At 40.8% G+C, this 16841-nt stretch overlaps 1 protein-coding gene across 1 annotated transcript in view; it reads right to left on the minus strand.

The window, feature by feature from the left end:
* sema5ba (sema domain, seven thrombospondin repeats (type 1 and type 1-like), transmembrane domain (TM) and short cytoplasmic domain, (semaphorin) 5Ba) overlaps positions 1-16841 on the minus strand; it is a 275773-nt gene that overhangs the window by 90251 nt on the left and 168681 nt on the right. The window contains exons 6-8 of the mRNA XM_080498727.1: positions 3648-3710; positions 2887-2985; positions 2345-2558 (exon numbers count right to left, since the gene is read on the minus strand). Coding sequence (XP_080354853.1) covers positions 2345-2558; positions 2887-2985; positions 3648-3710 — 376 coding nt within the window. The remainder of the gene's footprint in view (positions 1-2344; positions 2559-2886; positions 2986-3647; positions 3711-16841) is intronic.

The following is a 16841-nucleotide window of genomic DNA, read 5'->3' on the forward strand; positions in this document are numbered from 1 at the left end:
CAAAAACAGCACGTTTCGGTTAACCATTTTCATGGTGTGGACGGCCCCCGAGTCTGCATAGGAACTTGAGAAAACTCTTCACACAGCTGTAGTAAACACTTGTTCTGCATATGCTCAGTAAATGGACAATAAGAACAGTGCTTCCTTCAGAGTGTCATGACTCCTAGTCCAGATTTTGCTGGGACTTGTCTGTCCATATGAATTTGTGTGAACTTGCCATTGTTCATTTTCATAGCACATGTCCCAGAAGTACATGTGTGGGTTTCATCCAACAGTCCAAAAACATGGATGTGAGGTTAATTGTTGACATAAAATTGCTCCCAGATGTGAATGTGTGGTTGCCTGTCTCTCTGTGTTTGTCCTGTCCAGGTGGATCCTGCCCTCGCCCATAAGTCATTGGGATCTGCTCTATTGTCCTGCAAAGAAGATGGATAGACGCTTTCCACTGCAACATAACAAACATATGTAGAAGTAAATGTGGTCCTGTTTACAAATGATGACCTGATCAATAAGTCAATATTCAACAGTTTGTGGAATCTGAGTGTCATGTACGAAAATAACTAAACAAAATACCATTTTAATGTATGTAAGCACATTATTCATATCTGGTCTTTCTGAAAGTAGGTAACAACATGAATGTGGACAAATCATGTCAATAACTGCAAACCACATCAAACAGTTAAGAAAACCCCTGCTGAATGTATCAGTGATATAAAGGAAACATTTTTAAATGGCATGTTGTAACTGCTTTAATGTGTAATTTACTTGTTTGAAGGACAAATGTGATTAAAATTGAGTCAAAACACACAAATTGATCATGAAAAAAAATCCCTTTTTGTTGTCAACTGTGATGTTTCAACTGACAAAATAAAACGGACATTGCAGACTCTCCAACCTGTTGCCGGCTTGTTATACAATGAATGAAAGATATATTTTCACGCGCCGCTGCTCATCTTTTGTTCCGATAATTAAAGCAGAAGAGCTTCATCTCTATCCAAGCTTGGCAAGTGAATCAAGTGTTAGTCGTCTAACGTTGCCTCTGACACAGAAAGTGAATCTGACCTTTACTTTCAGAACTGCACATGCTGAAAATAACTCTTTCTCATTGTGCCGCACTGCATGAAGCCAGTTCTGTAGGTGTTCCTGCATATCAACGCCAGTCGACGACAGCCTGTTCCGGTTGAAGGTCCATCCACAAAGTGTGTGAATGAATGCAGTGTTCACAGGAAAAGGTTCAGCGTCAGCAGTGGCAGGGAGATTATTTACACTGACACTGGCGGGATTGAAAGCGTTTCATGTTCTCCAACATTTTATAAATCCCAGCAATGCCAACATCTAACCTGTACTGTGTGTTCCTCACTCACAACTCCAAATCGACACAGTCTTTGTAATCCTCTGAAAACACGCCTGTCGGGTCAATCTGTCTTGGCTGTAATAGACACAATTGTGTCGGAAGGGAAGGTGCGGACTTGACTCATCTGGAGGTCCAGACAGGCTTCGCGGAAGATTGAAACAAAACAACAGGAATTTTTAGTTGTTGCTTGACACAAGTCTGAATGATTTGAATTGATTTATGTCTTCAGATTACAATCAATATCTGGCATTTGATGCAAAACAAAATACACACAGAAGCTGTCAAACTCCAACACAGAACCGGAGGGTAATGTAGGACAGTACAGGTTCTTTTTTTTTTACAGCTGGTTTGAACCGATGGGTTTGAAGTACTGAAAGTTTTCTCAAATTAAAAACTAAAGCATACACATTTGAAAGCTGATCCATTAACACATTTATGACCTCCATTTACACAACGTTTAAAGTGAAAACTATCTTTTCTGAAACAATGTTTCAGAAAAAGAAATATATAAAACCAATGCATTATTTTTACGTTTACATGAAAACACTAAGTAGATAATATGCCAGGCCACTAGTGGGTGCTGTTGGTTGTTTTTGTAATGAAACATGCTAGCAGAGAACAATAGGCTAAAGAATGAGAGAACACAGCCTTTCCGTGTAACAGACATCATTTTCAGAACATGTAAATGGGGCCTTGTCTTATCACTCACAAACTGAAAGCAGATCTTTTATTAAGTTTGTCTAATTCTAAAGGTGTTAAAAACAAAAAATAAAAAAAAATTGTAAATATATATATATATATATATATATATATTGAATGTATGGAGAAAAATAAAATGTCCTCAAAAAAAACCAACTACTGATACATGAAAGATACACTTAAGAAGAGTAAATGCTTTGTTACTTGCAAGCTCTGCTAACTGGCAGCTTCACACAGATCAATCAACAAGTCGTAAAAGCAGAAGAAGCAGCTAATGGAATTGATTCGTACCGTTGAGCCACTTGGAGTTGTACTGCGCCGTCCGGAGAGGCGGCATCCCTCCCAGGCTCCGGTAGATGACGGGGTCTCGACCGGAGAAGTCAATGACGGTGGCGGCATAGAGCTCCCCACTCTCCGTCACCACCGCCGTGGAGTTGTGGCGGGGGTCGTAGGGGCACCGTGCCACACCGTTAACACGGTCGAACACGCTGCTCATGTTGCCCACCTGAACAGACGGCGACATCCAGGTGAAGAGAGATGGGTCATCGTACAGTGATTCTTGAATCATCGCAACCGAACAAATTATTGCATTTTACATTCACTCTTTTCACTTTGACTTCAACAAAATTCTATTTTTCTAGTATTTACGAATACTAATTCTAGTATTTTTTTTTCTAATGAAGTCTGTTTCAGTAAAACTTATTAGAGGCTTTTATTGTTCTTTTTTTTAAACGTCCTTCCATCTATAATCTGATGGAGAACCCCTCCCCCTGCTTTCATCCCAATCCCACCCAAATGATCACTCACACACACAAACACATGCTTGACTGTACCTCTCGGGTAATACAAAGTGGCTGGAAAGCATTAGTTCCACAAGTCATGACCTCGGTCTTGTTCACCAGAAGGACTCTGATGTAGTTCTGACATTCGATCTGCATAGAGTAAAAAGAGAGAGGAGGAGGAAAGCTTACAGCAGAGAAGAAGCCGAGTCGGTTTGCGAAATGCTGAGGAGGACAATGGAGCGAGTGTTCTGGTATCAGGACTGGCATGCAACCAAAAGCTGAGCTTTTATGAATCCAATGTCAGATAATTTGCTGGAGGCCAATTTGGGACATCGATACTCTCCCTGTTGTAACAAAGGTGTAAAATAGATTTTTGTGTGTGTGTGTTTAGTGGCTCAGGGCTGAAGTAATTACAATGATGTTGGTTTAAAAAAATGTGATTGTTCGCAGTTTGGTGTATTTCTTTACTCTATAGGCACCACCAGATACACACTGCACTGCGATCGCTTCTTCTAATCTAAATAAGACAACAGACCCCAGTGATTGTTATCGGGTATATTTGAAAGGAAGTCATTTTCAGAGTGTCACTATCGCGCTCCTGGCTCTCTTGTGCACATTCTCCCCTTCTCTTGCTTTCAACCTCTCTCCTTGGCGAGAAAAACAACTCTTGATTGAAGGGTCTGAAATAACTGTGCTGTTCGGAGCCCTCCCATGAGGCCCACAAGGACCCTGCCACAACAGCTAGGAGATATCAAAATGGCCTATGTGTGAGCCCGGCGGTGCTCACATGAAGTGTTGGAATTGGAGGTTACCTCTGTTTTGCCTTTGCTCTGACAGGACCTCCTGGTTTCCTCGTCCGGTGCCCATTCTGTCGCCTGAGAAACAGAAACAAGATGACAAAGAGGTTGAGAATCAGTCAGCTGAGTCCTGCAGACATATACAACAGTTACGCAACGACAAACTGTTGCTAATACTGTAGGCACGCTGGAAAAAAAGGAAAAGATGCATGAAAAGACCTTCACCTCATTGCTGTTTGTTTATTGTGTAAACATGGCGACCGGCTCGCCAGCCAAATGCTTATTGGAGGGAAGCGGGCAAAGGCACGCAACAAGGCAGTTGAAGAGCTAAGGACGGCATTAGCATGTAAATGGCTTTCTCTCTATCTTCTTCTCCTTTCTTCTCTCCCTCAAAAAGTTTGCAGCACTCACCTACACCCCCACCCCCCCAACCCGCCATCACTCCGACTGCCCAATTACATTCCCGTTGATGGTTAGATGCCTGGCCTAATTAGGGATGCAGGCGGCTGCACTGCAAACACTGTACTGCATGCTACACAGGCTGCTTGGCCACCGGAGCTGCACTGGCTCTTGTTAAGAGCGTTGAAAGATGTCCGTCACTTGGCGTAAAACTGCATACGAGCAGGTGCCAGGGGACCCCCTGTTGTGTGTCACTGGCCTCCTTTTCCAGATCCTCCTCCATCTCCTCCTCTGCTCTCATCTCGCTGCCCAGTAGGAAGACTAGCTAAATGTCTAAAAGTAAAAATTCATCAATATGTCTCTAAATCTGTTGATTTTTATTACTTCCTCTCCCAAAGGGACCGTGCAAAGAGATTATTATCTAGATCTTGCCTTCCCGGGATGATTGGCTGGTGGGGTAAAGTTGTACCCAGAGTCAGTGAGACCTGCCAGCCTGAGGCCAACAAAGAGTCAACACAAACTGGGTCAGAATTGTCAGACTGAAACTTGCAAACACTTTATGGACAATTTCAGATTACACAGGAAGATATGTCCTCGGGCAAAGTATGTCATAGCATGAAGCCAAGTGTTGTTGAAAGAATCTAGGCGTGCTTGAGCAAAAAAAACAAAAAAAACCTCTGTGCGGTTTAAAAGAGTCATGGTTTTAAAAATCAAGATCTTGTGTTCGATCATAGAGCCTGGATTTACTTTAAAGGGTTTGACTTTAAGGATTCTACGTCAACTTTAGGGATTTCAAGTCTGTTTTAAAGATCTCCCATTATCCAGCTTTTCAACACTTGTATTATAGAATCTTTTTTTAACAACATAGATGCAGGAAATATTATACCTTGTCAGCAACTTAAAATCTTTCCTGCATCTATCTGTCATGAAAAAAGATTCAATAATAAAAGTGTTTAGAATGACAAAATTAACACAATTCAACTTTTTCCAACTCCTCCTCCTGGTCTGGTTGGTCCAGAAACCTTGAATTCAAAGTTTACAAGCTCCTCCTTAATTTTCATCCATTAGAATATTGAATCATAGGAGCTGCATTCAGAATCTGCTGTGTCTGTGTCAGCTGGACTGGCTCCGCCCACACATGCCCATCTTGGCAAGAGGAGTCAGTATTTCCTCTCCTGGTGCTATGTGCCAGAGCAGAGCTGCCTGATTGTGGGAGGAGTCAAAGGGATGGTTTACCTTGATTGTGATTGGCTAAACCCCTGATGATACTATATAGGGTTTGATTTCTGATTGGCTGGTTGGAGCAACACACTTTTTAACAACTGAAATAAGCCAGGGAGAGAGAGGACACACTTTCTTCACGACTGGGGTGTCATTCCAGGTATGGGAATGATTAGTACTGCTCAAAAACCTGTAGAAAGGGAATTTTGCATAATATTGCATAATATGAGCCCTTTAAAGTGTTTTAAATGGAAGCATGAGGAACTGTGGACAACGCGGTGATGGAGTGGTTAGCACTCATGATTCATAACAAGAGTGTCCCCAGGTGGTGCTTTGCTGTCTGTTTAAATGGAAATTATATAGTAAATATTTTGGGCTACAAGTCAGTGCTGTTGCTTGTTTTTGTAATGAAATCACACATGCACGCACGCACGCACGCACACACGCACGCACGCACACACACACGCACGCACACACACACGCACGCACACACACACGCACGCACACAAACACACAGAGAACAATTCACTGACAACATGGTGAGTAAATGGATATTCGTAAGGCAGACAACCAAGTTGGATTGTTATTTCGGTGACTGTCATGACAACACGGAGGAAACATTGTTGTTATTGTTTATCAACTGAGCATGTGCAGAAGAATTATTCACTGCAGCTATGATGCCCATGTGCAGTAGCAGCATTTCAGAAAAGATGCGAGTTCTCCCATTTTCATTTCATTCTGGGTGTTTTCAAAAAGAGTACCGTGTAAACCCTCAAAATACAATAAAACATTTTCTTTTCCACTTGAAAAAGTTCCTGAATTGCCTCATATTTACTCCGTTGCACAACCAGATACCAAAGGCTTCTGAATGCTTCTGAAGCATTGGGAACAAGTTTGTCTTATTCAGTTCAGAAAATTCTATCGAGCTGATACAAACTCTCAAGTGTTCAGAGTGAATAAAATATATACAACCAGCAACATAAGGTTACCTATGATCAGAGAAAGCCTTAATAATTCCAACATTAAGGAGAATTTGTAAGAAACAGATTTAGAAACAGTTAAACTTTGCTGAGAGAAAAGCACACCTGGCAACTGTCCAAATGGGAAACTTCAACTGGGAATGTGGGAAGTTGCTTGGACATTCATTTGGGGTACGTCAGTTTGTTTGCATGTCTGTCTCTTTGTTTGCACTGTGATGACCGTCAACCTGCACCCTGTATTCACCGACAGTCGGCTGGGATTGGCTGAAACTCTCCACAACTCCAAAATAAGTATGATGGAAAATGGATGAATGGACACAATAATGGAGAATTTATGAAAAAATAAAAACCTGTCAAAATCAGTGTGGGAAAAACCTTCAATTGAATTTGCCAAGTATATAAATAGATCCCTTATTTTATACATCATGGGAGTTTATCATTACTGCTTGCAGGAGTGGAAGTTCATGATTTTGGATGATTAGCCTCTGCATAAATTCTTGCTAATGAGTGAAAACACCAGACTGAGCAGTACTATCAGCAGTCTAATGAGCAAGGCAAACATCTGCACGTTGTCCTGGGATTTCTCTCCTTGGTTTTATGCTAAGCTCAGAGTTATAGACAATTCATGACTCTGTGATTGTTTTTTGATTACAATGCCAAAACAGTTTCTGCTGCCAAACACCGGGAGGGAAACAATGCTTTCACATTTACAAAGCTATTCTTGATCATTTTCTGCAACCTAAAGCTGAACAAGTCCATGTTTAATGTGAGGCTGAAAATTAAATGACCATGTCTAGTTTTTCATGTTTCCTAAGGAGACATATGGATCTCTGTCTAATTGTTACAATGGGCTGGAATGTTTGGTGATTATGTTTGTTTAGTTTGAGCTGTACAGCCTCTGATTCAATTCTCTGAATGGCTAATGGAGCACAGAGCCTCCAACAGCAGCTAGCAGTGTTCACGGAAATGGTAGAAACACTGAAAGCGATGTATTTTGCATGTTGGTCTCGGAGTTGGCGCTGTTGGTTGTTTTTGTAATAAAACCACACACTTGCGCTGAGAACAATTTGCTCTAAACAATAACAATGGTGAGTAAACAGACATTCCAGTGGACAGACCACCAAGGTGGATTGTTATTACAGTGACTGTCAAAGTAAAACGTCCAAGACTCAGGACTATGTGGACAGGGAATCATGACACTTTTTACATTTTTCTTCCGTCGACACCAGGGGTGTCAAACTCCGGTCCTGGAGGGCCGCAGTCCTGCATGTTCTCCGCATCTTTCTGCTTCAACAGACTGATGGCATGGAACAGCTGGTAATCAGGCTTTCTGTTGAATTCGGTGATGAACCATCATGAGAATCAGGTGTGTTGAAGAAGGTAGACATGGAAAACGTGCAGGGCTGTGGTCGTCCAGGACCTGAGTTTGACAACCCTGGTCTACATGGAGATGGAGCGAATAGTTGCTTTTTCATTGGCTCTGATCGCCGCTGTGGCATAAACAAACAAACAAACAAGCAAACAACAACTAAAGTTTTCCATTTCTGCTTGGAGACGTTGTGTAAACGGCTGCCACTCATACATGAAAATAGTTGAAGAGGTGTAGAGCTGCTGTCTCTCTCTGTCCAATGGAAACCCATCTTTATCAGGTGAAGGGGACAATTTCTCTAATCTCTTGTTTGCGACAGTAAAATGACCTTCCGTCAATTCTTATCATCTACTTCACATTCTCTTACAGTGAATTATTGTACAGTTCTTTCAAAGAGGGAAATGGCATAAAAATGTATAAAATCATCACAACATTCGAATTCTGTGTTGACATTTTATGGACATGGCGCACAGGTAGAGGAACAGCATCTTCAAAAAGTTGTGTTTTCATCACGAAAGCAACACTGGAAACATGTTGGTGATTATAGCACCTTTGAAAACATTACAAAAGACTAATGGACAAACACATGAAAAAATCAATAATGGAACAGTGGGTGCAGATTAGAGAACAGATTGAGACAAATTCCTGAATGTTATGAAGGTATTTTGGGTCGGCTGCAGCAGTGAGTGAGCTCTGGCTTGTATTGATAGTTACAGCTCATCTCCCCGTCTCCCACAGCAGCTTTCTTCAATTAACCTGCTTCAGACTGCACTGGAAGAAGAAGAAGAAGGAGCAGCAGGGGACGGCTATATAAAGTAAACTGTGATTAAAATGAAACCTGAGCTCCGACACGAAGTCGAGGAAGAAATAAGAAATCACAAAAAGTAGCTAACGTGCTCAGCTGGGTCTCAATGTTCGAGTTGTTCTCTCTCGCGCTTCAGCCAGAACAGCCCCCACCCCCACCCCCCACCCACCGACCCTCCCAACCACCAGCAAACCAGGCAAACACTATGGCACCTGCCACTCAGCTGGTGGCCCCGCCCCCTCTGCAGCGGTCCATTGCTCTGCCTGCTGCAACAAAAACATTGGTCCTCCACAGCAGCCTGCCTGTCACCCCGCGACAGGACTGATGGGGTGATGTCATCACACACACACTCACACACACACACAAAGAAGATGGATGCCATCGGCATGAATCACAGGCCCGCATTGCCGCCCTTTCGGCGGGGGCCCCATCTCCACGGATCCCCATCGGCTTAACCCGCTGACCTTCACCAGAAAGTGCCACCTTCTTCCCCCACCACCCCAACCTCCGTCTTCTTCACACCACTTTGGAACAAAGCCACACTCACACAGAGGCCAGGAGAATACCAATTCTCCACGTCCTCTCCCTCGGATTCCTCCCCTCCGTGGCGAGCGGTGAATGGCCTGGATGCCATCAGCAGAATGAATAAAAGCTCCACGATGCGAGGGCGGGTGGGGTGCGGGTGAGGAAAATGGAGGCGGTGGGCACCTTTTATATCGTTTCAGTTCTTCATTTGTGATGCAGAATAACACCTGATGTGTAGCGGAAGTCAGTCTTCACCCTTTAATAAAGCAAGTTTATCAAAGAAAAAAACATTGTACACATCATTTATTAACCCTCCTGGTCTTTTTAGCTCTTCTGCTATTATTTCAACAGTTTAGAACAATTTTATTTTGCCATTTCAGGAAGACTAAGATGTTGTTATCTATTATCTTCTTGACATCTGCAAATCCTACCTATTTTTGCCATTCTAACTGTTTTACCTTTATCTTTTTAACAATTTGTAGTAATTGTAGCTGATCTTTTAAAAATAATACTTTATTTCAAATTTTTCAACATAGGAACAAAAACAAAACAACAATGAACACAATAATACAAAATAAAAAAAGACTCAGAAATCAGGTAAAACAACTTACTGTAAGTATAATTGCTGTTCACATGCAAACATGCATGTTTAATCCACTTTTCTCAGTTTTTGAGCTATTTTGCCCTGTTTGGAGGTTTTTTTTTTTGCCAATTTTATCAGTTTTACCAGTTAGACCGTCGTGAGACAGGTTAGTTTTACCCTACTGATGATGTGTTGTTGCAATAGTAATCCTGCTTGGTAATAATTGGTTTATTATTTGGTTGAATCTTATAGGCTTCTTTTTTCCCTTTAAAGGAGATTACAATGTTGAGCACTCTACTTGTAAATTCAGATATTTAAGCTTTTTTACCTGTGTTTAATCAATTGAAATATTGTTGTGTAAATGAGGCTTCAGTCACCCACAAATTCACATCTACATTAAAACAGGAACCACTGATTAATAAAACTCATATTTAACTTCTTGGTGAAAACTGAAGGATTCGATCAATGTCATACTCCTGGATTTAATTATACATTTCAGTCTTCTGCTGGAGGAAAGGTTCCCACTTAGAAGTAAGAAAATAAAAAATCGAATTTGTCCAATTGGAGAAAGTGGGAGCTTTTGAAAAGCTTCCAGAAACTAAAGGTGTTTGTCATGAGCATTTTCTAATGATGCACTCTGGAAATATCCTTTACGACAGTAAAAACAGCTTCCTCTTTTTATTTTAGTGGACTTAAGGTAGCTAACTAACATAAAATGTCAGCTTTTTTTTTTTTTACAGGTCTCGCAATGAAATGTATAAATAGTTTTTAGTTTAGAAGTGTGATTTCAACATTTATCTGTGGGACCAAGTCGTTCAAGGTTTTTTTTTGCAATGAGATGATAATAAAAGTGGTGCAACTAAAGTTTGTACAATTAATTTAATTATCCCTCAACAAGATCACGTTACTTAAGGACAGGGAAAAAAGGTATGGACATTTTCAAGTCTTAGGTAAAACACTTCCAACTAGGAAATGTGAATGTCACAACTTCCTCGTTACATGTATCCATATGATTAATATGTATTTATCTTTCTGCTTTGAAATACTGTATTATACTTTAGTAGCATAATGAATCTTAGTTGTTCTACTTTTTCTAAGTTATTTATCTATCCTGTGCAATTACACAACTTTTTACACTAAGATACTTATCTAGTTCTACCAATAAATGAATATAACAGAATGCTTTTATTGACATTGAATGTAACATAAATTGCTTCTGGTAAATGTGTGGGATGGTGTGTTTGTGCATCTACATGCAAAAAGAACAATTCATATCTCGGTTTTTTAATACAGCCAAGTATATTACAGTAACATCACTGGTGTTCTTACTCAATGTTGGCACTAATAAAGTTCCCATTAGTTCTAAAAGACAGTGGTTGAAAGAGAAGAGCAGCTGTATGACACCAGTGATATCATCTTCTATTGCACACTGCCAATTTAACTGCTGAGCAACCGTCTGCAGGATGTGTGAAGGAACGCATCCCGAGCAACCGCACCTCCCTTTTCTCACATCATCTTCCGAGGCCAGATGTACATTTTGCAACTGTGACGAGCGACATCCACTTTTAGTGATTTCATAACTTGTTTTTACATCTCCTATCCCCTTCCACTCGGAGGAGCAGCAGAGAATGCAGTCATTTTCCTCGCCATTGTGTGATTATAATCAAGTTGATCTGACAGAGCTGCAAAAGTGAGGGGAAAAAGTTTTTAATCACCGTCCTCAATGCACAAAACAATTAAACCCGCGTCTGCCTGCAAAGTGGCTGCCATTTTTCATGCTCATATACAGCCTGAGGCCACGCAGGCTGTCGTTTGTGCCTGTAGACTGAGATGCATGTTAGAGTTCATTTCTATCTATTAGCGAGGCCAACAGCCATGCACCATCTCCGCCATCAATTCTCCCTTCAAACCTGAGCCTGACACCCCCGTTTCTCCCAATTCACGCACAATAAGAGTATCTCGCCCCTGGCATCGCTCTTAAAGGAAGCAAGACGGGGGAAAACATGAATTTTTTATGGGCAAATAAAATTGCGGAAAATACAATTAGCAGCAGGATGGAGGATTCATCACTTTTACTGCATGAAGATAGTCGCCGGGCTCGGAAATGGATTCTATTTGTATTAGAAACTGAAAAGAGGTAAAAAAAAAAGGGGGGGGGGTGGAAAAAATAAGGGAGGAGAGTGGGAAACGCTAATGAAGTAAAGAGTGCTGCAGCAAATGTGTTCGTTCCTGAAAATGTGGTGCTGTGTTGATAAGGCCGACGCTCACCGACACACTGCTAACATCATGTGTGACAACTAATTAGAACTCATGAATATTGTAAATAAGTGTGTCGGGGGAGTAATGGTTGTTTGAATAGGAGCTGTCTGACACTTGTTACAGGCAAGATGGATATTTGCGCCGCTGCGGAGGGATCGCACCTAACGAGCCAGAGCTCACCTTGGAGAAAGTGTTGAAAACAAAACAAAGTAAATTAATGGACTAACGGAGCCATTTATAACATCAACATCTACATTTTCAATCTCTATCTGATGCCTCCACCTAATAGCTTGAGATTCAGAATAGGCTCTCACAGTGAGTTCCCATTTGTCTGTCCAACATCTCCATCTGCTTTCCCTGTCCACCAACCGAAAGGAACGCGGGCAAACAGTCCCTCACAGGAACATGCACTCAGGTTCTCACCTTGGGGCAATTTAAGCTCCGTTCACGTGTCGTTTTTATGTACAACAACGTACCAATGTACCCCATACGACAACGGATTCCATGCACAAGTAATGTGATTTACAAAGTCTGAAAGCAGTGTTTCTGTTTTCAACATGTTTGAAAAGAAGGTGCAAATCGGCTCAGTCAATAGGAGAGATGCAGCTGTTATTGCGCTGACTCCTCACGATTCTTAGTTCACAGAAAAACGCTTTCAAGTGAAAACACAAACATTCGGTGGCGTTTTTGTCAGTCTGTTTACAAGAAAACAGTTCTCAGAGTCCTTGAAAACACAGCTTTGTGAAAACAACTCCCAATATCAAACTTTTTAAAACACTCCAACTCCATGGAGAAAAATGCAACTTTTGGAAAACACTATAATGTCTCTATAAAAACGCAACTTTATTTGAAATGCTGCTACTGCACAAGTGCACTACGGCTGTAGTAAATGGTTCTTCTGCACATGCTCAGTAGACGGACAGTAAGAACAATGTTGAAAACAACTTCATTTTCAGCATTTCTGTCATTTTCTGTCAACAGACATCTTTAAAGCATTGCTATGTGAAAGTGAAACTGTACTTGAGACGTTGCCGTTTAATCGGGGATGGAGAGTCATATGACAGAGACATGGAGAAAACTCATGTTAGCAACATGTAAAACCCACTAAAAACCTCAGACTTTCTCACTGTGAGGTCATACTGTACACTACTGCACTGCCAGGCTCCTTCACATCCATCCATCAGTTTATGAGTACAATGTATTGGAATCAGCATTTAGAATTCGATTGACCTGAATCAACAAATCATCACAAAGTCACTCTTTGAGAACTTCAACCATTTGTTTTGAGCTTCTAATCTCAACACTTCCCCCGTGGTATTGCTCCATTTGGTCCATATCAGTTGGCCTCCGCATGAATTCAATGTTGAATACAAACATAAAGCTTAGTGTGTGTCTATATAAATATAGGAGCCATTAAAGATGTAAGTGGCAGGAGAACATCCCAGCTCACCACAGGTGAAGGCAGGTTACACCTGAGCAGGTCAGAAAGGAAACTGAAACAGACAATCACACACTCGCATTCACCAATGAACTTATAATACACATTTTTTAATGGGATCTGAACCAGCACTTACCAGTTTACCACTGTACAGAGAGGAACATTTACATAAAAGACTAATCAAATTTCCAGCTTTGGCTTAAAAACATGGAAATTCACTACATAAACACCATTTAGCAAAATCCTGTGCTAAAATTAGAGGTAACATACAAGATGGGGAAAATCAAATCGTCCTCCATTCGTGACTGTTTCTTTTCATTTTCAGCTCTTCAGTCAACCCTGGTGTTAACATAATCATCCATGTCAGGCTCTAACATGAATGCAACACTTATGCACTCACCTACTGCTTGGCATTATGACCAAATTAACCAAATCTGCGTGGAGAGAAGAACATGCTGCGCCTCAAACACAAAAGCAGCGTTTGGTTTCTAGATGTTTTCCCTTTAAGCCCCATTCTATGTGACATTTGAGGAGAGATCATGATAAAAGCAATAAATGGAATAGAAAATTGATACATCCTTTATTAAAATGCATATTTAGGGAGCGAAAAGAAGGAACGCATCAGTTCTAAATCAAAGGTATAACAAGTCTAACATTTGCTAATCTTTTTCAGCAGATGGCATTTGTTTACACTTGAGAGGCTCTCTTCACATTTTCAAGCCCCCATTTCAGAACAGAGAAGGAATTTGTCATTTTATGAATAAAATCTAGTTTTAGAGTTTTATCAGCACAGTTTCCACTGGCAGTCTCTTGGCAAACAGAACCTCCCCTGATCAGTTATAAGTATCAACATTGTGATCAGCATATTGGATTTTATTGTTACAATCTCTTCTTCTTCTGGTTTTAATAAGAGTCTATGCAGTCTATGTAGAGACAGTGGGATAGAGTTCCACAGTTTTAGTTTGAAACAGAGTACTTGACCGGTTGACCTCAGAGCACAGGAAGAAGACTGTGGCTCCAGGAGGTCAGAGAGCCGGAGAGCTTGACCATGTATGGCCTTATAGCTAAAACCTTTATATTCCCTCTAAAACCTTTTGACAACCAATGAAGAGAAACCCAAACTGGTATAATTTGAGATGGTCCAGAGCCGATTTCTTTAAACAAGTAAAATGTCCGTTACAATCATCTCAATGAGAAGAGATAAAAGGTTTCAGCTCTCAGGTTTTAAGACCTTTGGTCTGAGTTTTGAGATAACCAAACCAAATGTTTGGAGTGACACTCCAACGATGTCAAACAAAGAGGACACTCAGATTTCAGAGGCCCCGTTTACATGACAGCGTTTTAGTGAAGTTTCACTTTTACATGGCAATGCTGAAAACTGTTTTCATGTTGGAGCACTAGTGGGTGCTGTTGGTTATTTTTCTGTTGAAACCACATGTTGAATACACTGTAAACTTTAACAATCCCAATCTAGTGGACAGACCATCAAGTTGGACTGTTAATACAGTGACTGTCAAAATAAAACTCCCAAGTCCAGGAGAATATGGACTGGGAGTCATGACACCATGCATAAAACATTTTTATTGTCCATCTACTGAGAGGGTGAAGAACAGTTGTTTAGCTAAGAAAAAACGTGGCGTTCCCCCAAAAAATGGACTCCAAAAGGCTTTGAAAGGATTGGCTTTCACTTGAATACGTCGCCGTCTGAGCAGGGCCTCTGCGCTTGACGAGATACCAGAGGAAACTGTGGTGAAGGCTCAACCTGACATGGAAATCGGTGGTCTGACTTGGACATTGGGGAATCTCTTCAAGTGGATAAAAGAATTTCAAGAAGACTCGGATGAATGCGCTTACTGTCTGGACCTCCACCAGAAGAAAAATACATGAAAATCCATTGTTACGCTGAGCTGTTTTCTTTGATATTTTATCATTTAAAAAGCTTTGTAGTAGACAAGAGTTTTTTTTGTTGTTGTTTTTTTCATGTCCAAGAAATTTGAGTTTCAGCACTTGGGCATGAAAAGTGCTCCAGCCGCCTTCAGGGGACGCTACTGGCTGACAGCTGAAACACAGCAACTGTCAAAAAGAGGAGTCAAGTGGCCTTCCAGAACTAAAAGGTTGGATGAAAAAATCTGTTGGCAAAGATCTTGAAAATCTGTTCTTACTGAAGAGAGAGAGAAAACGTGTGTGTAGCATCAGAAAGAGCATTTTATGGGAAGAAATATAGATTTTTCCTGAGCCGTGTAGACAATGTCAACAATAACATCAACTCCACCAGCACAAACAAAACACTGAAAGGTAGTTTTGACCTACAACACTTCAAAACTGTCTCATCACATCACTGATCTACTCTTTTTTTATTTTATTATTTACTATGGGAGCACTCTGTTTATTTGCTGTCAGTCTAACAAATTACTGGTAAATGTCAGTGTTTTAAATGCACTGCAATAGGCCACTCGGATCTCACTTAAAGTGCTGTGGAGATGCTTTAAAATTGCCTGTCCAGGTCCTGATCCTTAGGCTTGTATTTTTAGAATGCTGTCATAATAAATGATGGTGTTATGGAATATACTGTCATGTTAAATTATTCTACTCTCAGCATTGAGTGGTTCTAATGCTATTTTCACCACTGTGTGAAAAAAACCCAACCTGTCATTCACAGGGAAAATGCTCCATACGTACATATATACATACATACGTACATACACCACCTACAGGTCACACTTACTTACATAAACACACAGTTATCCAGATTTTCGAGCCACACACACACAAAAACCCTCACGACAGATGAATTTCCACAACCTCTTTGTCTCGCAGCTCATTGTCTCAAAACACAGATCGGTGAACACACCCACACCCGCTCCTTTGTGTCTCAGGCTCACGTACACAGTAACTGTTTCTTTTCACAGCGGTCTGCACGCACGCACGTACGCACGCACGCACGCACGCACGCACCCACACACACTCACACACATACAGACACACACACACACACACACACACACAGTTGTCAAGCGCTGATTCCTCTGCTGGTATCAAACCCTGCACAGCGTCGTTAATCTACAACTTCATCTAAATACTGCTGCAAACGTGGAGGGTTAGGGTTAGCAGGCAAAGCACCAGGAAAAAAAACATTTAATAATTTTATATATATATATATAAGAAAGTGATTCTATTGGACATCAGTGGCAGGATGTGACACTGTAAGAGATGCATTCTATTACATTTCTATGGATAATAGCATTAAAGAGCTTTCTCTATTCTTTTAATATTTCAAAATTAGATATTACGTAACTGTTCAACCCAACAGGTGAGTTGTTTCTTTCGTTGAGTAAAGACAGAATTTTACAACTTCGAGTTTTGTTGTCCTTCTTGTTCCCGCTGCTATTTGCTTATCTCAAATCACTTGTCTTGTTCCTAGCTCTAGTTGCATATATCAATTCCTACTTATAGTCCTTGGATTGACTTGTAGTTCTTGTTCTGAGTTGTGGTTTATAGGATTGATTCCTAGTTCTCAGCCTTATATTTCTAGTTTAAATTGTAATGGTGTAATTCTTGTTTCTACTTCCAGATGTAGTTTTAGTCTAGTTATTACTTTAATTTTCTTTCTTTGACTTGATTCCATTTCCT

This window comes from Blennius ocellaris (genome assembly GCF_963422515.1).
Source record: "Blennius ocellaris genome assembly, chromosome: 6".
Lineage (NCBI taxonomy): Eukaryota > Metazoa > Chordata > Actinopteri > Blenniiformes > Blenniidae > Blennius > Blennius ocellaris.